Here is a 27,223-nt window from a genome sequence, read left to right as displayed (position 1 = left end):
CACTTGTTGTGATGAACACCGGTGATTAAAATAAAACTTAAAACAAAACAAAACCAAACACAAAACTCTAAAGCAAGAAAGCCTGGGGAGCCTCGGTTAGGACTGCTGGGAGACCCTGCAAGTCACCGGCCTCCTGGCTCACCCGTAGGTAGGCGGCGGGCACTGCGCCCCGCCGGCCGCCCTCTCCCATCCCCCTGCCACCGCCCGCGCGCAGCAGTTCCCTGTAAGATGCCTGCTCTCTGCTGAGTGCTGAGTCGCTGAGCGGCTCGCTCTCCATGTGACTTCAGTTTCCGTCCGTTCCTTCCGCAAGTGCTAAAATAATCTGATGCCCCAGGGAGAAGAGGCAGCCCAGCCCCGCGTTCGGCTGCTCTCGAGGAGGCCGGAGCCCCGGGAGAGGATGCGCCCCGCGGAGCCGCCTGGGCCTGCGGGAGCCGTGAGTATTTCCTGCGGGGCGGCCCTGCCGGGGTGGGTGCGCTCGGGCGCCGCTGGGTGTAGGAGGTCGGTGTCCGTGGCCCACGGCCCGGGCCTGACGGGGAAGTTGTGGCTTGCTGCCTCCAAACGCCACCGCTTTGGTGCTCAGTTTGGGGGCCACAGCTCCGGGTAAGTGGAAAAACCTCCCTCTGGGAGCACTTAGAGCTGAAAAAGGTGGTGTGGTGTAGTGAAAACAGTGGAGGCTTCAGATTCCTCTTTTGAGGCTTTGAGTCCTGGCTCTCTGGGGAGAATTTCTGAGCCTCAGTTTCTTCATCTGTGAAATGGGCACGATAATGCTCCCTCCCTGGGCTGGGTGACTGGAGGTAATGAGGCTATTCTGTGAACACTCAGCGTGCTGAGTGCTTGGATCTCCCTTCCTCCCCCACAACGTGGTTTGAGAATCACCATTTCATAGATGAAGGCACCGAGACTCATTAACAGCAACACATATTTATGGCCGTCTTAACGTGTGTAGGTGTGTTCAAGGTGTTGGGGATAGAACTTGAACAAGACAGGCAAAGCCCCTTCCCCAAAGTGTTTGTCCTTGGGAAATTCTGTAGGGTTCTGTTACTTCGACTCTCAGCTAGTAAGTATCAGAGAGAAACTAAACCTCAGGCCTCTGACCCACCCCTTGTCCAGTGCTCTTCCCAGCCCTGGTGGCCTCTCCATGTGGGGCAGATTATAGAGGGTTCGGCTGTATCCCCATGCACTCAGGAACTGACATAAGTAAGGAGCCACTGACCAGGCTCTTCTGTATGGCCCTCAGAACGGGCTGCTAGCTCACGTTGCTCCAGAGAGAAGGTGGCCACGTGTCCAAAAGTGCCTGGGACTATAGGAGGCTGAGCAGGATCCTAAGAATGGAGCCCCTGATAGGACTGGTCCTAAGTGGTGCACTTCCAGGGGAACGGAGGGGACCCCACTGGAGGTTTCTTCGCTGCTGGGCACAGCCTATAGGAATCCGGATGGTAGAAACATTCACTCCATGGAGCCGGCCTTGCGAGACCGTGTGTGCCCCCTTCTCCTACCTTCTCCTACTGGCTGCACTGCTCAGACTGCTTCTGTGGATGCTGATGGTTTGCTGGTCTCATAGCCCTGAGACTTACTTCTTTTCCTCACACAACCATAGGTGTGTACATGTATGTCTGAGAGTTCCTAGAGGTGATTTAGGGAATCATGGGCAAAAAAAAAAAAAAAATAGAACAAAACAAAACCTTGATTCTTGCCTTTAGGTTAAAAAAACAAAACAAAACAAAACAGCCAGTTTCACAAAGAAGGTGCTTTCATCTAGTGGGTCCCCTCATAGGAACTTCATGAAAACCCATATAAACCTGATCCCACATAGTGCTTACACCTGTCATCCAAGAGCAGGAACCTCCCAGAGAGCAGGGCCTGGTGGCTTTGGCCTGGGGCCTGTGTTAGGAATGCATTGACCTCTCTCTGTCCCTGACTTCTTTCTTCATCACAGAAGAGTGAGGCCAGTACCAATTATAATTTTTGTTCTGGCTGCAGTGTGCATCCACACCACAAAGTGTAAACTAGACTCTTGGATGGACAACTAGATGTGCCTCCCACTATCTTCAGACCCGCATTATAGCCACATAAGTCAGAGGACAGTGGGCTTTCAACCATGACTGAAAAACATTATCTTTCTCAGGACATGCTGTATGCTCAATGATGCTTAGGACGTGTCTGCATATTAGTGACAAATATTTTTGCCCTTGATAGAACTTCTTTATTATACTCATTTCCCACCCCTCAAACTATTCTTCTCAACATCATTGAACAAATGTTATGTGTTCATTGTGTGGGGGCTTCTGGGCTAAGTTAGGTGATGATCTCTGAATGCTCACAGAGGTGCGGAGAGGGATAAAGGACACTGGTACTTGGATCTTATCAAGCTTCACAAGCAACTGTAAACATGAGTTCAGGGGTCTTTTAATTGCAAATGACAAAAACCCAACTCAGCCTGGCCTCAGAGAAAAAAAAAAAAGATTTATTATTTTAAATAACCAAAAAGCCTATGTGGAATAGCTTCAGGCATGGCTGGATCCAGGTGCTCAAACATTGCCAGCTTTGCTTTTTTCTGTTATTAGGCAGGTCCTAAAACTGGTGGCAAAGATACTCCCATTGCTCCATGAATTCAAAGAACTGCAGCTTCAAGCTTAGTTTCCACCAGTTTGGCGTGAGCAGCAACAGAAAGCCTCTTTCCCAATAGTTCTAACAACAATCCTTCTGTTGAGTCTCATGGGCTTGTTGTCAGTGATGTACCCATTATAAGCCAATCACTGTGGTTAGGGAAATAGAGGGCTCTGATGGACCCAGCCTGGTGCTTAGGCCCCTCCTTGGAACCAGGGATTGAGGTCAAACCCAAATAAACACGGACTTCTTAAGAAAGGAAGGGGGTTGGTTGCCTGACAATGTAAATGTACTTAACACTACTGAGCTTTACACTTAAAAATGGTTAAGACGGTAAATTCTATGTTACGTGTATTTTACAATTAAAAAAAAAAAAAAACAAGGGCACCAGAGTGGGGCACTCGCTTAATTGTCCGACTCTTGGTTTTGGCTTGGGTCATGATCTCAGCGTGGTGAGATGGAGCTCTGCACCCTGCACAGAGCCTGCTTGGGACTCTCTTTCCCTCTCCCTCTGCAACCCCCCTTGCTCGCTTGCACACTCTCTCTCTCTCTCAAATAATTTTTTAAAAAAATCAAACAAAGAAATAAAGAAAGAAAAAGGAAGGTGTGGTTTCCTCAAAGGGGAATTGAGGAGTTGTTACCAGAAGGAGAAATGATTGTGGGTAGGAAAAACCAACTGATTTCCAGAGTAAATGGAGTCAGGTGCTGAGACCAAACCACATGTGCCTTCTCACTTTAATGCATGAGTGATTTCAGACTGAACAAAGGGAATAAAGGAGGAAGTAGAACGCTGTCGTGTTCTCAGCAGCAAGGTGGGCATGAGGAGCAGGGCTAGTACCTGTGATGGGCTGAATGTGACCACGAAGCCCTGTGAGGACACAGGGACGCCCCAGGTCCAGCCCCAACCCAGAACATCGCTGTGGTCAGGTGCTAGCTATGTTCGCAAGAGCCTCTCTGCTGTGCCTCCTGGAAAGAAAAGAACCGGGAGGGGATTTCTCCACAGAAGTTAGCACTTGGGCTCTGTCTTTTTACCTTGACTCTTGTCAAGCAGGACCAGAATGTCTGAGGCAGCCCAGTACTCACAGTGCCAGCAGGGCTCCTCTTGGGGTACACATCATGTTCTCCAATAACCTCATGTCATTCCCTTTTAGATGTCAGGCTGGATACTGGTTCCTCCTGGTCCTCCCTGTTACTCCTCGTCTGGTCCAGCCATTGTCCCTTGGGTCTCTCCTGCCTTTCCAGTGTTTCCTTGGGGGCCCGACCAGATGCCAAGGCTGGGTTCTCCCGCTCGGGTCATTCCACGCTTGGCCCTGGGTCACCTCCTTCAGCTTCAGACACGTTAATGGTCTCCCTATCGCTGCCCAGACTGACACCCTGAGACCTCCTCATGGGACTCTCCTCATAGCCTTTCTCTTGTTTTAGGTTCTCGAGCCCTTTCTCCAATCCCTAAACTGAAGTTTCCATTATATTTAGTAATACTGGCTTCTTATTTCCTTCTAAATGCCCAGGTTTTTTCTAGGCTTTCTAGCTCCTTTTGCAGAACTGTAAAGGCCCTCATCTTTGTCACAGGTACACTCCATGGCATTCACAGGTTACCTCAGCCCAAAAAAGCCCCGTGGCCCCTTGAACACTCAGGGGTGCTATTCAGAACATTCAAACACTGCACGGTACAGGCAGGCACTGTTCAGTCGGAATGGACATTGTCATTAGAAGCAGGGTTCTGGGGCCCCTGACGGGGCAGGTGTTACCTCCTTGGTTGTTGGATCATTGTGGGGTCCTGGCAGTTCCAAGAGAGGGCCCGGCTCATGGGGTGTCTATTTACCAACAAGTACAAACCTGTGCCCCAGCTGAACATTCACTCAACATGTATTCCTCCCAGGCAGGTGCATATCCAGCACCTCCTACCTGGGCCTGAACTCAGCTCTGGTTTTGGCTTTGCCGAACAATTACCTTTGCCCTTTCTGAGCCTTGAATTTCCTATCTGTAAAATGGAGATAATGAATTTGAACCTAGATGTTTGCGCACCAGTGTTCACAGCAGCATTACCCACCGTAGCCAAAAGGTGGAAACAACCCAAGTGTTCACTGATGGGTGAATGGACAAATAAAATGTGATCTATACGTACAATGGAATGTTATTCAGCCACAAACAGGAATGAAGTTCTGATACCTGCTATCACATGGAAGGACCTTGGAAACATTATGCTAAATGAAATAAGCCAGGCACAGAAGAACTCATATATGGCACCATTCCACTTACAGGAGCTGCCTAGAATAAGGGAATGTTTAGAGAAAGAAAGAACAGTGGCCACCAGGAACTGAGGGGAGGGAGGATGGAGAATTACTATTTAGTGGGCAGAGTTTCGGTTTGGGATGCTGCAAAAGTTCTGGAGAAGGATAATGGTGAGATTGCATGGCAATGTGAATGTGTTTAATTCTACTGAGTTGTACACTCAAAATGGATTAAAATGGTAGATTCTATGTGTATTTTACCCCAGTAAAGACGGGAGGTAATAATGCCTAGTCTGTAGAAATGTTGCAGAGTGCCAAGTGAGATCAAAGGTCTATAAGAAACCTTTGCAACCTCAAGTGCTATTATTGCCATTATTATCCAATAGCAGTAAGTTATAATCCACTTGTTTTGGCTTTATCCAAGAATTCCCTAAAAACCATTGTTATTTTGGGGGGAAGGTTTTGTTTTTAAATCACATTGCTCCCATTCCTCTGTGAATTCAAATAGGTTTTAGAGAAGAAAAAAACAACAACCTTAGAACAGATACCTACCTTGCCAGTACAATTTGAGGGATTTTGAAAAAGACAGAATGATCTCCCCTGCCATCCTGAAACTACACCATGAAAACTTTATTACTTTTCACCATTACCTATCTAAATACCCATTAGAGAGCAGTGCATTAAAGAGGGTATCAGTCACTCACACTGCAATGTCAGCTGCTTCCTAATTTTGGCTGAGGACACTAAGACAGTGATTATCAAATCTTATTTTTTTTAAAAGATTTTATTTATTTATTTGAGAGAGAGAGAGCACAAGAGGGGGAAGGGTCAGAGGAAGAAGCAGACTCCCTGCTAAGCAGGGAGCCCAATGTGGGACTCGATCCCGGGACTCCAGGACCATGACCTGAGCTGAAGGCAGTCGCTTAACCAACTGAGCCACCTAGGCGCCCCCAATCTTATTTTTTTTTTAACAAGACAAACTTTCCCCAAATAGCCTTTGCAATCTCAATCGAGATTAAATTAATTAAACTGATCCAGAAGATTGAACGAGGAGTAACTTTATTTTTAGTTACATCACTTGATATGCATTCTAAAGTATTTAGGGGGAAGTATGCTGATGACTGCAATCTATTTCTAAATGCATCAAAAACTAAGATGGATTGAAGGCTGGATAGAGGGATAGGTAGAGGTTGTGTGAAAAAAGCAAGTGTAGTGAAATGTTCAGAGTAGAAGCTAGGTGGTGGGTATACCAGCAATCCCTGTCAAATTCTTTCAACTTTGCTGTATGTTTAAAATGTTCATAATAAAATATTGGGGGGAAAGTTAAATTACTAACAATACCTAGTAACTGCTCATTTTCCTTTTCATGACCATAAAAATCAAATAATAAAAAAAAATTCTGTAAGAGCTACAACTTTCTATACTATATTATATTATATTATATCATATGGATCATTGCTCAACTGAACTCTTAGGATGTGATGAGAAGATGACACATGCACTGGGCCTTGTAGGATGAATAGGAGTTTGGCAGCTGGAGAAGACCAGAAAAGGGCATTTCCCACAGAGGAACCAGTGTGTGAAAATACATGATTTAGTCATGGATAGCAAATATCCGGGGGTGGCTGGTGCTTGTGGTATTGAGGTTGAGTTTTGCTGGATTCAGACTAGGTTTCAGTTGCAGCTCTGACATTCTCTGGCTCCACAGCCTACACCTTTGTGAGCCTCAATTTACCATGTATGAAATGGAGATAACATTCACCTGCTAGGATGTTGTGAGGATCGTTATATGCAAAGCCCCTGGCACAGCATTTATCCCAAGGTGAGCACTCAATAAACATTAGCTGTTGCAACTGAGAGCCTGAGAAGCAAGTTGGGAGCTTGATTCCTACCCCCCTGAGCTGGGCAGTCCTCCGGAATCTGTATCGTGTCATTCCTCAGTCGGGCTCTTTCTCAAGGGAACCAAGGTTGGAGGGGCGGCGGTAATGTATTTCCACTCTGGGCCATAAGCCTTGGTTCTCACCTATAACCGCTTTCCTGCCCATAGTCTCCCACAGACTCTGGGTGGTCTTTCCTCCTCCGAACGTCCCCAGGTCCACACTCCGCGGCTCAGACGGATGGGAGAAGGTAATGCCGCTCCTGTCTTATTTATTTCAATGCCAGCTCCCTGTTTACACGGAGGAAATCTGCCTTCCCTTTAATTCTGACACTACCTTGTCTTACTAATCAAGTCCACATGTTTCGTTATCTTGACAGCGTTTTTCACACACATTCTCTCATTCGGTCTTGACACGACCCTGTGAGATCAGCAAGGCACTGACGGCCTTATTGTCACCCACGGCCACTCTGGAGTGTGAGAGAGAGCCAACTTGTGATATTGAAAGGAAATGACAGGTTTGAAACTAATGCATCGTTGCTTGGGTGCCTGTCCACAGAGATTATGTGGGTCTCTCATAAACAAAGGTGACAACACGTTCCCACCACCAGCCCGGTAAGAGCAAGGTGTTGTCACCCCACTGGGAGCACATTTGCGTTTTTAAACCTGTGGCCGTGGAACAGGACAGAGTGAACTGACCTCCGTTCACTCTAAAGGGCTGACCCTGACCACGTAGGGAAGCCGGCTGACTCCTTTGTAGCCCTGAGGACACAAAGTCCGGCAGGGTAGTGTTTAAGCAGCACGCCACACACTGGCTGCCCGGAGTTGTCGTAGGAAGAGCCCAAGAGAAGAAAATCTGCTGTGGCCTTCAGCCTCCCTCCAGGCGCGCGCAGAACCTCGGCCATTCCCAGATGAAGCCTCTTCTCCCAAGCTCAGGTGGCATCGGGCTGATCAGGTGTGCGAGGCTGGGGTGGGAACCAGACATCTGTATTTTAAACCAGTGCTTGGGAACCATGGCCCCACCTTCCCTGTGGCACTTTGTCCATATCATCTCATCTCTCTGACCTGAGTGGTCTCACCTCCAAAATACTGGGGGGTAGTCCCTTCAGAAATGCTACAGTTCTCCAGAAAAAAATGGTCAGGTACTAAATTTGAGTGAACCTGCATGTGCCAGAAGAGTCATGTGCAACCCATGTGTCCTTTCTCACATACCTACTTAGGGCCACACGTCCAAGGAGCATTCCAGTAAATTCAAATGGTACAACTCCTCGCTTATTTGTGCAAGCTGAGAGTAGGATCCAAGTCCTAGAAGCAAATAGGAAGGGTGAGCTCCCACCCAGGGTATGGTTAAGCACAGGCAAGTCGATAACCTGCCAAGGATGATGCTGTAAATATGACAAAGACTATTTTTTGAACTCTCTTTGAAAACTTGCCTTACAACACAGGCATTATGATTCCTGTTTTCCTGGGGAGGAGATGGAGGCCAAGAAGTTGAATGACGTACTCAAGGTCAAGCCAGGCTTTGAACCTGTTCCATCTGTCCCCTTAGCCTGCGCCGTTCCTTCACCCTTCCCACCACCTTCCCAGAAGCTGGACTGAGAACATGCATCTAAATCTAAATCCCCTGGACCCTGAAAATGAAAAATAATGTCTATAAAACAACTTACTTTAGTTATTAGTCAATGATATTTTTTTCTTCCATTAACTCCAAATATGATAGTTTTAAGCACACTCACAATAATTTCAATTCTAAGTACCTATAAGAAATTCTCTATTTTAGTGATATTTATTAGGCTCTGATTATAACATATTTTAGTAATAGATTGATTCCATTCTTTTAAAACTTGTCTTTTTTTAAATTTTATTTATTTATTTGAGAGAGAGAGAGAGCACAAGCAAGGAGAGGGGCAGAGGGAGAAGGAGAAGCTGAGCAGGGAGCCTGAAATGGGGCTCAATCCCAGGACCCCAGGATCATGACCTGAGACATGTAATGGACTGAGACACGCAGGTGCCCCAAACTTGTCTTAATATAGTAATTGAAGTTGATTATTGGAAAATTAGAAAACACAAAGAAGCAAAAATACAGATAGGAAAAAGCAAATTATCAGGTGCAATTCTCCCCACTGTTGAGATTCAGATGTGTGCCTTTTCAACTATTTTCCCATACACATGCAGGTGAATGCATATTCCTTTAGCAAACTTGGGATTATACTATACATTCTATTTTACATCTTCCTTTTTTCTTAATATTTTATTATGAACATCTTTCCATATCGCTAAATATGTTGCCACTGAAGAATTTTTAATTGCAGCACAGTATTTCCATCATATGGTTGTAGCATAACATATGTAGCCAATTCTTTCTTTGTTGGACTTGTAGATGGTTTCCACTTTTAAAAATTAGTATTACTAATATTGCACTGAATATCTCTGTAAAAATATTTTTACATACATTATAATTCCTTTGGATAAACCCCTAGGAGTGGAATTATTGAATCAAAAATAATCTACAGGGGCGCCTGGGTGGCTCAGTCGTTAAGCGTCTGCCTTCAGCTCAGGTCATGATCCCAGGGTCCTGGGATCGAGCCCCATATTGGGCTTCCTGATCAGCAGAGAGTCTGCTTCTCCCTCTGCCTGCCGCTCTCACTGCTCGTGTGCTCTCTCTCTCTATCAAATAAATAAATAAAATCTAAAAAAAAAAAGTAATCTACATTTTCAATGTCTTTGATAAATTTTGTAAAATTGTCCTTCAGAAAAAGTGTGCCAATTTTCTCTCCCATCTTCAGGGTATAAGAGAGTTCTGGAGGCAAAGGGTCCTCAAAAGCCATTGTGTTGCCTATGTTTTAACAAGTTCATTAGTAAGAGAGAAAGCCAGGGCGCCTGGGTAGCTCAGCCGGTTAAGCAGCTGCTGTCAGCTCAGGTCATGATCCCAGTCCTGGGATAGAGTCCCGCATCGGGCTCCTTGCTTAGTGGGGAGACTGCTTCTCCCTCTGCCCCTCCACCTGCTTGCTCTCTCTCTCTCTCAAATAAATAAATAAAATCTTTTAAAATTTTAAAAAAAAGAGAGAGAGAAAGCCAGAGAAGCAAATTATGAGGTCTGAATTCACACATCAAAATTCTAAATACCGTTAACCCAATCCTCGGTATGCAAGTTCCCTTTATTTTTTTTTAATTTTTAAATTTTTAAAATTTATTTATTTGAGAGAGAGAGTGCAAGTAGGGAGGAGCGGCAGAGGGAGAGGGAGAAGCAGACTCCCCACTGAGCAGGGAAGCCAGACCGAAGCTGAGGTTGATCCCAGGACCCCAGGAACACGACCTGAGCCAAAGGAAAACGCTCAATCGACTGAGGCACCCAGGCATCCCTTCAAGTTCTTTTTAGACGTTTTTGCGGTGTGAACATTGATCCTTTACAAAATATAGGAATGTACTAATTCAACCAAAGATTACAACTGGTTCTTTTTTTTTTTTTTAAAGATTTTATTCATCTATTTGAGAGAGAGAGTGAGCGAGCGAGAGAGAGCACAAGCAGGGGGGTGGAGGAGAAGAGGGAGAGGGAGAAGCAGGCTTCCCACTGAGCAGGGAGCCCGATGCGGGGCTCGATCCCAGGACCCTGAGATCATGACCTGAGCCGAAGGCAGACGCTCAACCATCTAAGCCACCAAGGCGCCCCTATGTCTCCGTTTTTAAAGTATACCTTGTAGCTTATTTGTAGGAAAAGAGAGCACAAAGTGTTTTTAAATTTTTTTAGACATTTTTCTTAGATTTCATAGCTACTTATCAAAGTAATCCTAAACTCACTATTCAAAAGTTGAATAGTTTTTATCTTGAATCTATCTTTCTTTCTTTCTTTCTTTCTTTCTGGCCTCGATCAGAAGGACTTGGGCCCCCCTCATCTTGAATTTAAAGTTTGAGCTAAAATGTTATTCTTGCTTTCCTTTTTCTCCCTTCTTTCCTTTTCCAGACTACATGTTAGGCAATAAATATATCTTGCTAAACCATTTGCTTGGTGTCAGTACAATTTCTCCAAGCAAAAATCTTGCAAATCAAGTTAGTTTTATGTGCAGATTCTCATAAAACAGAGATGATGTCTACAATTATCTAACATGATGATTTGTCAGTACCCAAAATAAGTCAATTTTCCTGCTACAAGAATCTAATTAGTTTTAGAGTACACTTTTTTTTTTTTTTAAGGGAGGGAGTGGGGGGGTTGGGCAGGGCAGTGAGAATCTTAAGCAGGCTCCACATCCAGCACAGAGCACCATGTGGGGCTCGATCTCACAACCCTGAGATCATGACCTGAGCCAAAATCAAGAGTTGAACATTTAACCGACTGAGCCACCCAGGCACCCCTAAAAAGTGTTAATTTTTTGTAACTTTTAATTTTGAGACCATTTTGAACTTACAGAAAAATTGCAAAAATAACAAAGAATTCTCATAAATTCTTCACCTCCATTCACCATTTTGTCATGTTTCCTCTTTCTCTATTTATTTATTTAAAAAAAATATATATGGGGGTGCCTGGCTGACTCCGTCAGTAGAGCCCATGACCCCTAATCTCAGGGTCATGAGTTCAAGCCCCACACTGGGTATGGAGCCTACTTAAAACACACATACACACACACACACACACACACAGGTATTTTTTTCCTGAATGATTTGAGAATAATGTTGCAGGGCGCCTGGGTGGCTCAGTTGGTTAAGCGACTACCTTCAGCTCGGGTCATGATCCCGGAGTCTGGGGATCGAGTCCCGCATCGGGCTCCCAGCTCAGCGGGGAGTCTGCTCCTCCCTCTGACCCTACCCCCTCTTGTGCTCTCTCTCTCACTCTCTCTGTCAAATTAAAAAAAAAAAATGAGAATAATGTTGCAGACATGCCCCTTTACCTCCAAATAATTCATATATTTTCTAAGAACAAGGATAGTCTCTTACATAGATGTAGTACAATGATCAAAATCTAGACGTTTAACATTGATATAATATTGTTTTTTGTGGTGGTGGTTGTTTTTAAGTAGGCTCCACGCCAGGCATGGAGCCAAATTCGGGGCTTGAACTCATGACCCTGAGATCAAAACCTGAGTTGAGATCAAGAGTCAGACACTTGACCAAGCCACCCAAGCACCCCTATATAATACTGTTATTTTATCCATGGTTTGTATTCAGATTTTGCCAAGTACCCCAGTAAGGCCCAGTAGTAACTTGACCATTTAGTTAAGGAGGTGTCTGCCAGTTTCTCCACCATAAAACTGCTATTTTGCCTTTATAAGTAATCTGTAGAGAGGTACTTTAAGACTAGATTAATATCTTGTTTCCCAATAAATTTTTGCTCTTTTGTTTTCCCATCCCTCGATCATTCTTGCCTGTAGGTTACACTTTGAAAAATACATTGCTAGATTCAGATTTCAGTCACTTTCTCTAATTTTCATAAACCTTGCATGCACTTTGTTGTCAGTTTTGTCCTTTGTGTTTAAGCTTTTTTTTTTAAAGATTTTATTTATTTATTTGACAGAGAGAGACACAGCGAGAGAGGGAACACAAGCGGGGGGAGTGGGAGAGGGAGAAGCAGGCTTCCGGCAGAGCAGGGAGCCCGATGCGGGGCTCAATCCCAGGACCCTGGGATCATGACCTGAGCTGAAAGCAGACGCTTAACGACTGAGCCACCCCCGCACCCCTGAGTTTAAGCTTATTAAAGAGCAAGTCTTATTTTAGTTAGCTCCTTTTCGTTACCAACATGCAATAGTTGGGCCAGCCCTTGGAGGGTCGGGGGTGGAGATGCTATCATGAGAAAACATGGAGCTTGGAAATGGATCTGACCCTGCAGAGAACCATCAGGAACCCCAAAGGCAGCCTCAGAGCCCATTCTTGCCACCCAGCCTGCAGGACCCACCATCTTGTCACTCTTCCTATTCTACCTTCTCTGATCTCTGCCCTCTGTTGACTGTTTTCATTCTTTTCTGTTCATATGTCTTGTAATCTCACTCCTAGCTCCTGCTTCCTCATGGCAAGATCCCTCAAAAATTCAGTTCTACCTTCTCTCTGTGCCTCTTAGCTCCAATTTCCACTGCTCATTACCTAATTTCGGGCACCTGATTGGCTCAGTCAGTTAAGCGTCCAACTCTTGTTTTTAGCTCAGGTCTTGATCTCAGGGTCATGAGTTCAAGCCCCATGTTGGGCTCAACACTGGGCATGGAGCCTACTTAAAAAAAAATTACCTAATTCTCTCCCTTGTCTCTGCATTGGGATCATTCAGAGGGTGCTGGCTGCATGTAAGGATTGACCTCCTCTGGCCAGGTACTCCCCCAAGATTCTATCAGCTTGATGGAGGTGGAGGTAGAGGTGGAGGTGGTGGGAAGGTCATATGTTTCCCCTGAGGGCTGCCTCTTAGAGGGACTGCAGGTGTGGTGGACAGAGCTATTGACCAACCTGGACAGTGGAAGTTATATTAGTGCATCAAGTCAGAACACATGATCTAACACTCTGGTGCTCCTTTCAGATAGGAGAGAAGCTATCTGGAAGCTCTAGTTTGAATGTCAGATGCTAGAATTCTCAGGATATCTTTAAGGTTTATGTTAAAATGCATTTTTAAAAAAGATTTTATTTATCCATTTAACAGAGAGAGACACAGCGAGAGCAGGAACACAAGCAGGGGGAGTGGGAGAGGGAGAAGCAGGCTTCCCACCAAGCAGGGAGCCTGATGCAGGGCTCGATCCCAGGACCCTGGGATCATGACCCGAGCCAAAGGCAGATGCTTAACAACTGAGCCACCCAGGCACCCTGTGTATATGCATTTTTAACAAATGTTTACTGAGTATCCTTCTAAGGAGAATATTTGAAAAATGTTATGTTCCAAGAAATACTGGGACAACAGATTACCATTATTACCCCTCTTCTTTTAGGAACTCCAACATTTATCTCATGTTCCTTGTTTATTTTTATTTTGAAAAATTTCAAAATTTACAGAAAAGTTAAAAGAAAGTATCATGCTAAATTTATCTTTTGGTAATATTTTGCTTTAATTTTCTCTCTCTCCCGCACCTAGGCCATGTGAAAGTAGGTTACATAGGGGCGCCTGGGTGGCTCAGTCATTGGGCGTCTGCCTTCGGCTCAGGTCATGGTCCCAGGGTCCTGGGATCGAGCCGCACATCGGGCTCCCTGCTCGGCGGGAAGCCTGCTTCTTCCTCTCCCACTCCCTCTGCTTGTGTTCCCTCTCTTGCTGTGTCTCTCTCTGTCAAATAAATAAATAAAATCTTAAAGAAAAAAAAATAGGTTACATAAATTGTAGATATCGTGAAACTTCACCCCTAGATACTTTAGCATGCATTTCCCAAGAATAAAGGCACTTTCCTACAGAGCCAAAAAAAATCATTTTCATACCTAAGAAAATCAGCAATAATCTGATAATATCATTTGTACATAATACTATCTAAAAACACATCATTCGGTACACATGTAAATTTACCCCAGTTGTCCCAAATTTTTCTGACATTTTTAAAACTCCAAAATCTACTTGAGGTACATGCATTGCACTTGGTTATTATGCTTCTTCTTCACCTGTAATCAGACCTCCCCTTTTCCCCTCCACTGCCTTTCTTTGTGTTTCAAAACTTTGACTTCTTTGAAGAGCCCAAGCCAGTTGTCTCGTAGGACAATATACAGCCTGGATCCGTCTGATTGTTTCCTCATGACTGGGTCCAGGGCAAACATTCTTGGCAAGGGTACTGCTCTGTGTTTCCCAAGGCGCCCCACCTGGAAGCTCAGAGTGTCAGGTGGTCTCACCACAGGAGATGCTAAGTTTGAACATTTGGTGAGGGCTAAAGTCATTCTAATTTTTTTGCTACGATCAAAGAGATCAAAGCTGTTTGCCCGAGGCTTTCAAATACTTCTTGGTAGTAGGAATTATTTGAAATGGTCACAGACTGGGGTTTCTGTCCTTTATTATCTGTTCTCTGTGGTGTGTGACCAGCTGCCCTTTGCCTTTCTCCCAGGATCCCAGGTGGGATTTGCTCTTTTATTTTTAAACAAAGGCAGATTCCCTTTCTGTGGAGACCTCTAGCTAGCACCTGTGCCTTTCGTGTTCACGGGTGTCAACCTCACACATTCACACCCTGCACTTACGCATTCTCTGCTTCTAGAGATTTCTTCCCCTCACACCAGTCCATAAATATTTTTTTTTACAATTTTAATTAATTAATTAATTATTCATCAGAGAGAGAGGGAGAGAGAAAGCACAAGTAGGGGGAGCGGCAGGCAGACGGAGAAGCAAGCTCCCGCCGAGCAGGGAGCCCAATGCGGGGCTCGATCTCAGGACCCTGGGATCATGACCTGAGCGGAAGGCAGCCGCTAGCCACGCAGGCGCCCCTGTGAATATTTGTTTCTGACACCAGTACCTCTGAGCTACCATCTTTCTCCAAAGACCCCTTTGTTCAAAGCTTTTCAGCTTCTCTGATTATTTTGAGGAGAAAATTCTCAATTACATGCTAATGTATGTATAACACTCTTAACACTTACTGATAGCACCTTTAGCAAAGAGGGTGCAGTCCCCACTCTGTAGTAGCAGTGGTGAGACGGGCTGGGGAGGTGAGAGTGTGGGAGTGAGGTGATATTCAGGGTGCCCCTGGATATTAGAAGTCCAGCATCCTTTCCTGAAAATGAATCAAAACCCTCCCACACAACAAAACCAAAACTCAAGTCAGAGTTATTCCTTAGTATTCCCAGACTTTCAGTATGAGATCTTTTAATGTATAAAAAATACCCCTAGATTGGCCTTTACATGTGGTTGTGTTTTACTACCCGCTGATTAAGACATCATGACAGAAAACTATTTAGAATTAATCACCCTTAAAAAAAGAAGTTTTATTTTATTAATACAGGAAAATCTACATGCATTTGGGAAAAAAATTAGCATACATATATGTTTAAGTGTTAGATGATCTAACAAAACTAGGGATGCTGCTGCACACCTGAACGATTTTGATTTTTGTGACGACAGGGACATGGAAATGTCAGGACTTCAAGAAGGAGAGACCAGTCGAAAGATTTCACTCACCTTCTCTTCCCCGCCCATTGCAAAAGCAAGCAACACCCGCACAACCCCTCACTGAGGCCATTCCTTGGCCTGCATGTTGCCATCTTCCATTCAAGCGGTCCTAAGCCCAGAACTGGGGTGGGCATGGGGATGGGGATGGAAAGTGCTCCCCAGGATCGGGACACCCTGTCCAAAAGGAGTAAATGTTCCCAACCCTTTCAGCCCGCAGGACCATCCACTTGGTCTTCTTTCACCTTACTTGGCTCAATGAAGCCGGAGGTTCTCCGTACTATTTTGTGGAAACAGAAAAAGCAGCAAGCATACTTTCTAAAACAAAGAGGAATTTTTACAGCTGATATGCATTCTCCTTCCTCACTGTTAGTGTTCTCTTGTTCTAGAATACAGTCTTGATTCATGTTGCTTTTATGAAATGAATCTGTTTTCACCACTTATTTATTATAACTAGGTATGCACAGAGAAAAACCAGACAAAAAGCTATATCGTATTTCTGCCTAAAAAGGAACAGTGTATAGGGGTGCCTGGCTGGCTCTGTTGGTCGAACATGCGACTCTTGATCTTGGGGTCAAAAGTTCGAGCCCCACGTTGGGCATAAAGATTACTTAAAATGGGCGCCTGGGTGGCTCAGTTGGTTAAGCGACTGCCTTCGGCTCAGGTCATGATCCTGGAGTCCCGGGATCGAGTCCCGCATCGGGCTCCCTGCTCAGCAGGGAGTCTGCTTCTCCCTCTGACCCTCCTCCCTCTCATGCTCTCTGTCTCTCATTCTCTCTCTCGCAAATAAATAAAATCTTAAAAAAAAATTGCTTTAAAAAAAAGATTACTTAAAATAAATAAGTTAGTTTTTAAAAAAGGAAAACTGGGATTGATATGGTTGAATCCCAGGTTTCCATGATAGCCAATTAGAATCTCAAGACAAATGATTGCACAGGGATGCCATGAAGAACTGGAGGTCCTAATATTTCAAGGACTTCTTAGAGAAGAACCAGCAAGGACATTTTGTGATGACTGAACACAAACAGAATAGTTAGAAGATGAAGAAGAAATATAAATGCAATACTAAGAGGACTTCACTGTAACAGAAGGTAGGCTTTAGAGTCTTCATATCTCCAGGTGAGATGTGTTACGACATGATACAGGACTCATGTCCTGCTCACACCTGGGTCACTAGTGTCTTGTCTTTCAAAGCTTTTTAATAATTAGAAGCTCACAATCTCTGGCATTAGCCATGATCATGAAAGCCATGACTGGATAAACTATAGAGAGACCTTATAGAAATTGTTAACTGAATAAAAGAATATAGAACTGTAGACTCTGATTAAAAGAGAAGAGGACTTACCATTTTTTGCCTCCACACTTAGAAGGAACTCTTCAATTTTGTTATCTGGCTTAAGAAGATGCAAACGGAGTCTGTTGATGCCATCTGCTTCTCGTGTCAGGACCTCAGCTCTTATAGAGGGGACTTTCCCAGTGGTCACCCAGACCCGGAGGAGACGTGATACTTATTCAAACCCTATTTGGGTTGATTCGCAGTTCCTCTGTGGCTCCTGCAAGTGGTTCACAGTCCATGAAATGGGAACCATGGATCCAGGCCCTGTTAATTATAGTGAGGGGAGGTTCCAGGTTACCTCATTTAAATTATTAATGTCATACTGCCGTGATTGCCCTCCATGATAATTATTTTCTTTTCGCTTCTCTTTCTTGGAGATTACACATAACAACCACTCAACCAGCTCAATAGTGTTTGAAACTCATAAATAATTATGTTATTAACTATCCTCATAGTTAATGAAGCATTTTCACATATATTGCCTGATCTCATAAAGACTCTGAATAGTTATTATTATCCCCATTTTATAGAGGGATTATCTGAGTCTTAGAGACTTTATATGAATTGCCCAAGGACGAAGAACAAATACTGGAGCCAGAATTCAAACCCTGGTCTGTCTGGTTCTAAATCCCATAATTTTCCTGTGCTGCCTCATGAGAGGAGTTGCCCAGAGGGAATGGCAATAATTTTTTTTTTCCTGGTTGGCTGGGTTTAGGAGGAAGGAGTAAATATATTTTAAATTTGCAAAAATTTTCTCGTCGACCCAGAAATTAAAATTATACTCTGGGCATGACATCAGGCCCATCTAGCATTCCAGTCTAAAGAGTTACATTCTCCCTGAAGAAATCGTAATCTTGCCCTGTACACATCTAGATTTGGCATTTCGGTATAAATTGAAACGGCTTTTCTGGAAGGGTCATTGTCACAGCAGCATGTACCATCCCAAGCCTGACAGAGGGGGTGAGGGAGGAAGGGGGGGGCAAGGCCATGATTGCCATTTCCCTGTTTGTCTTCGATAAAATATAGGACGCCCAGTGAAACTTGAATGTCAGATAAACAATGAATTTCTTTAGTATAAGTATGACGCAAATATTGCAAGGGACATATTTACATTAAAAAGTTATTTGTTGTTTATCTTACATTCAAATGGCAACCTGTAATTCGCTAAGTCTGGCAACCTTATCTCAAGGTGGGCAGTGATCCCAAGGTTGTTTCCTGTGTGTGTGTGTGTGTGTGTGTGTGTGTGTGTGTGTGTGTGAGGATCCTAAGGACAAAGCCCATATGGCTCTGCTTTTGCCATCTGTGCCCTGTACATGCCATGAGGTAGTAGTTCCTTACAGGTGCAGAAGCGGAAGGAGGGCTAGGACGGGGATTCCCAGTGTCCAGCAAAGACTGATGAATTCTGAGTGAGAGGTTCCCTCTGTGGTAAGGAGAGCTGACCTGACCTGAAGTGAAGATTAAAGTTAATTTACCTGGTTTCACTTTGCTTTTCTGCTAGTCTGTTTTCACTGGTGAGTATTCAGATCTGACCAGGAAGTTAAAGTTAGCCTCAGAGATGTGTAAACTCATTCAAAGAAAGAGAAAGAGGAAGGGGCCCAAGGTGGCCTGGATGTGTGAGGCAGAAAGGTCTGTGGGTCTTCTGGAATAGGTGAAGAGGTTCATATTAGGGAGCAGGCCCTGTGGTCCCTCCCGGGGGCGTGTCAAGGAGAGGATGGTGCAGATGAAATGCTGGTGCCAGGCACTTGCCTCTGATTGTGAGGAACAATGCCAGTGGGCTGTCAGCCCTCCCAACAAGAGGGCAGTCAGTTCAACAGCACCTTCAGGGAGAGAAATTATGCTGCTTACTCATCCTGGAGCTCAGGGAGGGGAGCCTGGGGGCTGCTCTCAGCCCTATTCCTAAGTTGATCTGGAGCCTGGAATAAGCCCTTATTATCTCTGGGCCTTTGAATGTTCTCCTGTAAAACTGTGATGGCAGAGGATATACCAGATTTCCATTATGGTTTCTCTTAGTTCTAAAATTCTGTTGGTATATGTATAATGTTAAGCCTTCTCATGGTTCCTGTTCTGTGTTCACTGGCCAGATAAGAGGGCTGGCGACCACACTTCATCAATAATCCTTATTATATCTGAAGATGACTTTTCATTTGCCCCTCAGTTTTTTTCTCTTATCCAGGCAAAACATCAAAGTCCTTTTTTTCAAAGGGCTATATTCAAATGAGTTAACCAATGAGATCTACCCTCCTAAAAGCCTCATGTCAACCCAGTAATTAGTAACTCTATGGGACCAGAAGCTACAATTAATATTTCAATCCCAGTTCACCATTCTTTCATTCATTCATTTGTGCAGCAAATATTTATCGAGCTCAGGCGAGGCATCAGGCAGATTTGAGCTTTGGGAGGAAAACTTCAACAGAACGACAAAACATGGCAAACTCCAGGTGACCTGAGACCTGCTTCCTCAAGTCCTTTGGCTCTCTTCTGCTGGTGGGCTCTTCAAAGTTTCAGTGTTCGGCCACCTGTCCATCAAATGGTAGAAGCAAAACAAAAATAAGTTCTAGCCTCCAGTTGCAGGGAAAGGTTGAAAGTGTTGGCTAACCTGAGGTATTTGAAGAATCTGTGGGTTTCCACCTTCTTCTAGCTGTGGGTCTCCAAGACCAGACATAGCGGGGAACCGGCTCCTTCTACTAAGAGTGCAGAGCAGCCCTTGGGGATGTCCTTCTCTGACCCACTTTTTCTCTGCCCTCTGTCCACAGTGCTGCACTTGAGATGGAGTTACTGCCCCTCTGGCTCTGCCTGGGTTTTCAGTTCTTGACACTGGGATGGAGAAATCGAAATGGAATGGCCACAGCTTCCCAAGGGGGCTGCCTGTTGGTGAGTTTTCCAGGGAACTCTGAGCTGTCGGTTGCTTCTGTCCTGACAAGGATCGGTCCATTGGGAAATCTGGTGGATTGTCCATCAAAGAGGGCAGGGAATGAAGGAGTCTGGATCACCTTGCAGCTGCCTACGTGCTGCCGTGTGCAAGCTGCTCCTTAACCAAAGGTTAGGATGATGCCTGGGGAAGGCCGGGCAGTCCCTGCCCCATCTTTTTCATACCTGCTGAAGACAGGAGGCCCCTGAGGTCAGTCACCCAGAACAAGAAGACCTTGTTAAAAATCTGGATGATCGAGCTCCACTCATGGTATCAGAATCCCTGAGTAGGGCGTAGTACAGTTGGAGAAGCCCTGACTCAGAGCTTGCGTATGAGCCAATAGCAAGTGCTCAACAACTGTGCTGCAGAGTGACATCCTAGATCACGTTCAGGCTGAAGAAGGTCCAGGGAGTGGAGAGCTGAGCTTTTACGGTTTGCCCTCCCCGGGGCTTTCAGCCTGTATGTGGAGACAGACTTGGCTCATAACAACTGAGCACATTTCTGGAAATTTTCTCCCTTGCCTATAAGTCTATGAGATCAAAAGTCTGCTTAGGAAACATACATTTAATAAACATTCCTTGAGTCCTATTATATGGTAGGCACTGGGAAGACAAATTGAATGTTGGGGTAATACCTACATTCATCGCTGATAAATCTCAAAAACCCAGCTGGTCATGGTTCTTAACCACTTTTAGTAACCTCTAACCACTATGCTGTAATATACTCCAGTAGGGAGTGGGGGTTATGAGCCAGAGCAGGTTTAACACCCCCCCTTACTGGCTGGTGACATTGGTGGGAGAAGGGGCACTCTGTGTCTCAGTTTCCTCCTCTGTAAGATACCGAATAGTGGTACCAGCCAATAATACCATAACACTGCATTGTTACGATGATTAAATGAGTTAGTGTATATAAAGCTCTCAGAACAGTGCCTTGTGTGTAGTAAGAGCTCTATGTTTTATCTAGTATTACTGTTGTTGGTCTCTGCTACAACTTCAGGCTTCCATTATCCCCTTACAGAGACAATCCAAGATTAACTTCACAGTAGCTAATTCAGGAGGGAATCAGGCATAGAAGGAGGAAGGAAGAAAGTGTGAGTTCTTTGATAGCCTTTCAGGGTTCAGGCTAGACACTTGCCTGACCCTCTCCAGCCTGGTGGGCAGGAGCAGGGGTGGGCTGCCAGGGAGCTCAAAGAGTGGATTCCCTGTGGCTCTTTAAAGCCTGAGAGTTTGCGAGTCCAGCTATCTGCAGTGCCCCTCCTTGCCTAAGCCACGTGTTATCATAAAGTGGACATGATGAGGTTTCCTTGGGCTCTAACAGCCATGTGGTCCTTTTGTAGCCCTTCAGTGGGGCTGCAGGGAATTGCAGAGGTGGGACCCCAGAGCTGCAGCTGCTGTGCTGAAACAGGGTCCCACAGCTTGAAGAAAGCCCCTAACCACAACATTCTCCAGAGAGTCCCTGTTAGGGGGAGACCAACACTTATTCAAATAAGGAAATACATTATTTCTGCATGGGGAGACGGAGTTTTGTAAAGACTCAGTTATCCCCCCAGTTAACCCGTAATTGTAATGCAATCCCAATCAAAATTCCAAAGACTTTCGAGGGGAGGGGAAGAGTGAAAAGAACTTGACAAAGTCATTCTGATGTTCATCTGGAAATTAGAAACAACTCCAATGCTCAGCAATAGATTAATTAATCAAATCATGCTAATCATCATAGCTAACATTTGTCAAGCACTTACGTCCCAGGTTCTGTTTTGTTTTACATAAACAATCACATTGAGTTCTCAAGAAAAAAAAAAACCATATGAGAAAATTATAATTTCCATTTTACAGGGGGAATAATGAAGGTCCCGACCGGTTAGGTGACAGCCCAAAGTCACCCATTTGTTGAAAAGCAGAACCAAAATGGACTGACCCTAGAACTCTTGCTCTTTAGCACTGTGCTATTCATGCAATGAACTAATACACAGTTGCTTAACAGAATGTGGTCAGATTTATTTTTCTTGCCACAGCGATATGTCTGTACACATTATCGAGGGTGGTAAAAGTAGATTACTGGACAGTTTGCAGAGTGTGGTCTCATTAAAAAAATTTTTTTTTCCATAATCACTGGCCTTATCCTACTGACCAATCCTTGAAAAGGAAGGCCATTATTCTTCTATCTTATCCCTTAAAACTTTTTTTCCTGGACACCTGACATCCTGGTGACTGATTTTTTTTTTGCCAATCTTGTAAAACACTGGGCTGCGCTAAAGCATCCTGAGGCTTGTGTGATTTCTGCAATAAGAACAGGGTCCTCCCATCCATCCTACCTCCTTATGCTGCACCGTCATGGTGGAACAGCACCCGGGAAGGGCACTGAATTGGGCATTAGGAGCTCCGGGCTCCCGTCCCTGCAATGCCATTGGCTCTTCACTTCTGTCCAGACCCCACTTCTCTGTACCATTCAGAGTGGTGATGAGCTCTAAAGTCCTTTTAAGCTGTAATACTGATCAATCCACAATGTAGAGGAGCATCCCAGGCAAAATTACTTCAGGTGAATTGAAGATGCCACAGCATCTCGGTTGTCTGGCGTTGACCCCGTTGGACGCACAGGCGTTCCGGGAATAGCGATAAGGATGCGACAGTGGCCGTTTGCGTGAGTGGTGCTCACCGTGTCAGGCGCTGGGCGGCCTCCCATCTAACCCCACTGCAGTCCCCCGAGGTGGGCGCTCTCTATTTTTCTCCGTCTCCATTTTTCAGAGGAAGGAACAGACTTAGGCTAAGTTATCTGCCCACGGTCACATGGGAAATAAATGGCAGAGGTGGGCTTCAGACCCGGGTACAGCCTTGGTCCTCAGTCCCTCTCACCGCTGAAACCGAACTGCGAGCACAGTTGTCACTGCTCAGAAGCCAGCGGACAGGAGCTCAGATCTCCTCTGACACGCAGTGTGTTGTGGGGGAGGCCTGGGACTCAGCTCCCAGTGACTGTTTCCACGTGACGGTAAAGAACAAAGAGAAGCTTCCTTCTGTTCTACATTTTCCTATCCTTCTTTTTCTTAAAAAAAAAAAAAAAAAAAGATCTCCAGAGCCACTCCCCGCACTTGCAGGAATCGTCCGGTGACCGGGCCGGGTTTCTGCACATAAGCGGCCGCCTCGGAAGCCCCCTCCCTGCTGACCGGTGTGTTTCTGGACCTAGGTTGAGGGAGTGGCCGACTGCCGAGGGCAGAACCTGGCGTCGGTGCCCAGCCATCTCCCGCCCCACTCGCAGAGGCTCATCCTGGACGCCAACCCGCTGAAGGCCCTGTGGAACCATTCCCTGCAGCCCTACCCTCGCCTGGAGAGCCTCAGCCTGCACAGCTGCCAGCTGGGGCGCATCGGCCGCGGCGCCTTCCGGGGCCAGGCCCGTCTGCGCAGCCTGGCGCTGCCCGACAACTCCCTCTCCGAGAGCTATAGGGACACGGCGGCTGCCTTCCGCCGCCTGCAGGCTCTGCGCAGGCTGGACCTGTCGGGGAACTCCCTGACAGAAGACATGGCGGCCCTCATGCTCCGGAACCTGTCTTCGCTGGAGTCCGTGTCCCTAGCGAGGAACACCATCATGAGGCTCGACGACTCCGTCTTCGAGGGCCTGGGGCGCCTCCGGGAGCTGGATCTGCAGAGAAACTACATCTTTGAGATTGAGGGTGGCGCTTTCGACGGCTTGCCCGAGCTGAGACGCCTCAACCTGGCCTATAACAACCTCCCTTGCATCGTGGACTTCAGCCTCCGCCAGCTGCGGTTCCTCAACGTCAGCTACAACGCCCTGGAATGGTTCCTGGCGTCGGGCGCCGAGGCTGCCTTCGAGCTGGAGACGCTGGACCTCTCTCACAACCAGCTGCTCTTCTTCCCGCTCCTGCCCCAGTGCGGCAAGCTGCACACCCTCCTGCTGCAGGACAACAACATGGGCTTCTACAGGGACCTGTACAACGCCTCTTCGCCTCGGGAGATGGTGGCCCAGTTCCTCCTGGTGGACGGCAACGTGACCAACATCACCACCGTCAACCTCTGGGAAGAGTTTGCTTCCAGCGAGCTCGCCGATCTGCGCTTCCTGGATATGAGCCAGAACCAGTTCCAGTACCTGCCCGCCGGCTTCCTGAGGAACATGCCTTCCCTCTCCCACCTGAACCTCAAGCAGAATTGCCTGATGACGCTTCACATCCGAGAGCACGAGCCCCCCGGGGCGCTCACGGAGCTGGACCTGAGCCACAACCAGCTGTCGGAGCTGCACCTGGCCCCGGGCCTCCCCGGCTGCCTGAGGAGCCTCCGCTCGCTCAACCTGAGCTCCAACCAGCTCAGGGGCGTCCCCGCTGGCCTTTTCGCTGACGCCGGTAACATCACTACAGTTGACATGAGCCACAACGAGATCTCCCTGTGCCCCCAGCCAGCTGCCTTGGCCCGCCCGGGCCCCCCACGCTGTGTGGACTTCCGGAACGTGGCATCCTTGAGGAGCCTGTCTCTGGAGGGCTGCGGGCTGCGGGCCTTACACGACTGTGCGTTCCGGGGGACCGCCCTCACCCACTTAGACCTGTCCGGCAACTGGGGCGTGCTGAACGGCACTGTCGCCCCTCTCCGGGATATTGCCCGCACGTTACAGGTCCTGTCTCTCAGGGACGTGGGCCTCAGGTCCGGCTTCATGGAGCTGGACTTCTCTGGGTTTGGGAACCTGAGGGACTTGGATCTGTCGGGGAATTCTTTGAGCAGTTTCCCACGGTTCAGGGGCAGCCTGGCCCTGCAGACCCTGGATCTCCGCAGAAACTCTCTCACAGCCCTTCCCCAGAGCGCGCTGTCCGAGCAGCTCAGCAGAAGTCTGCGGACCATCTACCTCAGTCAGAATCCTTACGACTGCTGCGGGGTGGAGGGCTGGGGGTCCCTGCAGCGCCTGCACACCATTGCCGACCTGCACATGCTCACTTGCAACCTCTCCTCCAAGGTCATTCGCCTGCTGGAGCTGCCCGGAGGCACGCCTCGGGACTGCAAATGGGAGCGGGTGGACATGGGCCTGCTGTACCTCGTGCTCATCCTTCCCAGCTGCCTCACCCTGCTGGTGGCCTGCACCGTCATCTTCCTCACTTTCCGGAAGCCTCTGCTTCAGGTCATCAAGAGTCGCTGCCACTGGTCTTCCATATACTGACCTGGCTACGTGCCAAGGTGAGAAGCTGGGCCTGTGCATGCAAGAACACGTTCTCCGCCAGATCTCCAGATCTGATGCGGAGGACAAAGCTGGTGAATTGAGGTTTAAGTTAAAAGTTTCAAATGTTTCCATCCCTCGTTGTCCCCAAGCCCTTCCTCCATCATTGTGATTCACCCTCATCATCCTGGTAAAATATTTATTAAGCGATGTTCTGTGACAATAAAACGCATGTCTCTTAAATATTTTTTAAATCAAACTCGGCTTGTGTTTTCTCTTTCTTTAACGTTTTTCGGGAATTTCACCCAGATTACTTTACAGCATCCTCCCCCCGGGGTGACAACATGGAGCTGACTAGAGAGGGTAGCAGTTCAGAGCTCCCTGATGGCAAAGACAACTCCAAGAGCTTGTCCTGTGGGTGTGAGGGTCCGTGCCCTGGGGGGCTGGGGGTGGGGGTTCACCAAGGACAGGAGTTTCCGAGCCGGGGGTCTGAGATAAGAGTTCTCAACTCCTGGGGCGCCTGGGTGGCTCAGTCGTTGAGCGTCTGCCTTCGGCTCAGGTCATGATCCCAGGGTCCTGGGCTCGAGCCCTGCGTCGGGCTCCCTGCTCGGCGGGAAGCGCGCTTCTCCCTCTCCCACCCCCCACTCCTATGCTTCCGCATAGGCTACCGCTACTCTACTCTTCGCAAAAACCACAGACAACTCAGCAGAGGTTGAGCATCTGCACTCACGACATCCCTGGTTTTCTTCTCCTTCCCTCAGTGAATAGAGAACAGCTTCTGTGCTCCTCTGTGAGGAAAAGACGACGAAGACACAGGCCTTGCCCTTTTGGTAGTTTAGAATTGACGCTGTCCTTGCACTTTTTATCCCTGTTTATTGAATCATAAAGGGGCTAAAGGCAGGCGTGGGGCTGGGGGTGAGGGGGTGGGGAGAGGACAGAAAGCCCACAGGCTGATTCCTATTACCACGGAGACTAAATGTCAGCAGAAGTGTTTAGGCCACTAAGCAGAGAGAGAAAAGCAGTGGTCTTAATTTGACAAAGCAGAAACTTCCCTCGGCTCTCTACAAGGGCATAAAAGGCCTTTTGGTAAGGCTCCACACTCCAGCACCTGTGCCAGCTAGCTCTTGCCTATCCCGCCCCTCCCCCCCCCCCGCCAGTGTGGCTCTCTCCAGCCTGAGCCCCAGCTCAGAGCCTTGCACACCCCTCAGATCGCCTTGGAGCCTCTGTCCAGGGTTGTTCTGGGCAAGCCCTGGCAGCCCATGTCCCTAAGACCAGACTCCCCCGATTTCCTCCCCCCATCCACACAAACGCTTTTTCCTGGGGTCCTGCTGTTTCCCAAGGTAACAACTAGCTAACGAGACAAACGAATCTTTTTTTTATTATGTTCAGTTAGCCACTGTATCATTAGTTTTTGATGTAGTGTTCCGTGATTCATTAATTGCGTATAACACCCAGTGCTCATCACAACACGTGCCCTCCTTAATGCCCATCACCCTGTTACCCCATCCACCCAACCCCCTCCCCTCTGAAACCCTCAGTTTGTTTCCCGGGGTCCATAGTCTCTCATGGTTCATCTCCCTTTATGATTTCTCCCCCTTCAGTTTTCCCTTCCTTCCTCTACGGTCCTCCGTGCTATTGCTTATGTTCCACGAATGAGTGAAACCATATGATAATTTTCTTTGTCTGCTTGACTTATTTCAGTTAGCATAATCCCCTCCAGTTCCATCCATGTTGATGCAAATGGTGGGTATTCATCCTTTCCAATGGCTGAGTAATATTCCACTGTATATATGGGCCACATCTTCTTTATCCATTCATCTGTTGAAGGACATCTCAGCTCCTTCCACGGTTTGGCTATTGTGGAAATTGCTGCTATGAACACTGGGGTGCAGGTGCCCCTTCTTTTCACTACGTCTGTATCTTTGGGGTAAATATCTAGTAGTGCAATTGCTGGGTCGTAGGGTGGTCCTATTTTTAACATCTTGAGGAACCTCCATACTGTTTTCCAGAGTGACTGTACCAGCTTGCATTCCCACCAACAGCATAAGAAGGTTCCCCTTGAATCTATCTGCGGCTTGTACATTTATGG

The 27,223-nt window shown here is 46.8% G+C and overlaps 1 protein-coding gene across 1 annotated transcript; it reads left to right on the top strand.

The window, feature by feature from the left end:
• Positions 1-213: 213 nt before the first annotated feature.
• NRROS (negative regulator of reactive oxygen species) lies at positions 214-25,393 on the top strand. Its single transcript, XM_006741658.3, has 3 exons — positions 214-433; positions 19,835-19,952; positions 23,167-25,393. Exons 2-3 carry the CDS (start codon positions 19,848-19,850, stop codon positions 25,135-25,137), a joined length of 2,076 nt encoding a protein of 691 aa, XP_006741721.1. The 5' UTR covers positions 214-433; positions 19,835-19,847; the 3' UTR covers positions 25,138-25,393.
• Positions 25,394-27,223: the final 1,830 nt, after the last annotated feature.

Source organism: Leptonychotes weddellii, chromosome 1 (assembly GCF_054177405.1).
Source record: "Leptonychotes weddellii isolate Sample4059 chromosome 1, ASM5417740v2, whole genome shotgun sequence".
NCBI classification, from domain to species: Eukaryota; Metazoa; Chordata; class Mammalia; order Carnivora; family Phocidae; genus Leptonychotes; species Leptonychotes weddellii.
The sequence above is the reverse complement of the archived record's forward strand: the minus strand, read 5'-3'. Positions and strand labels throughout refer to the sequence as shown.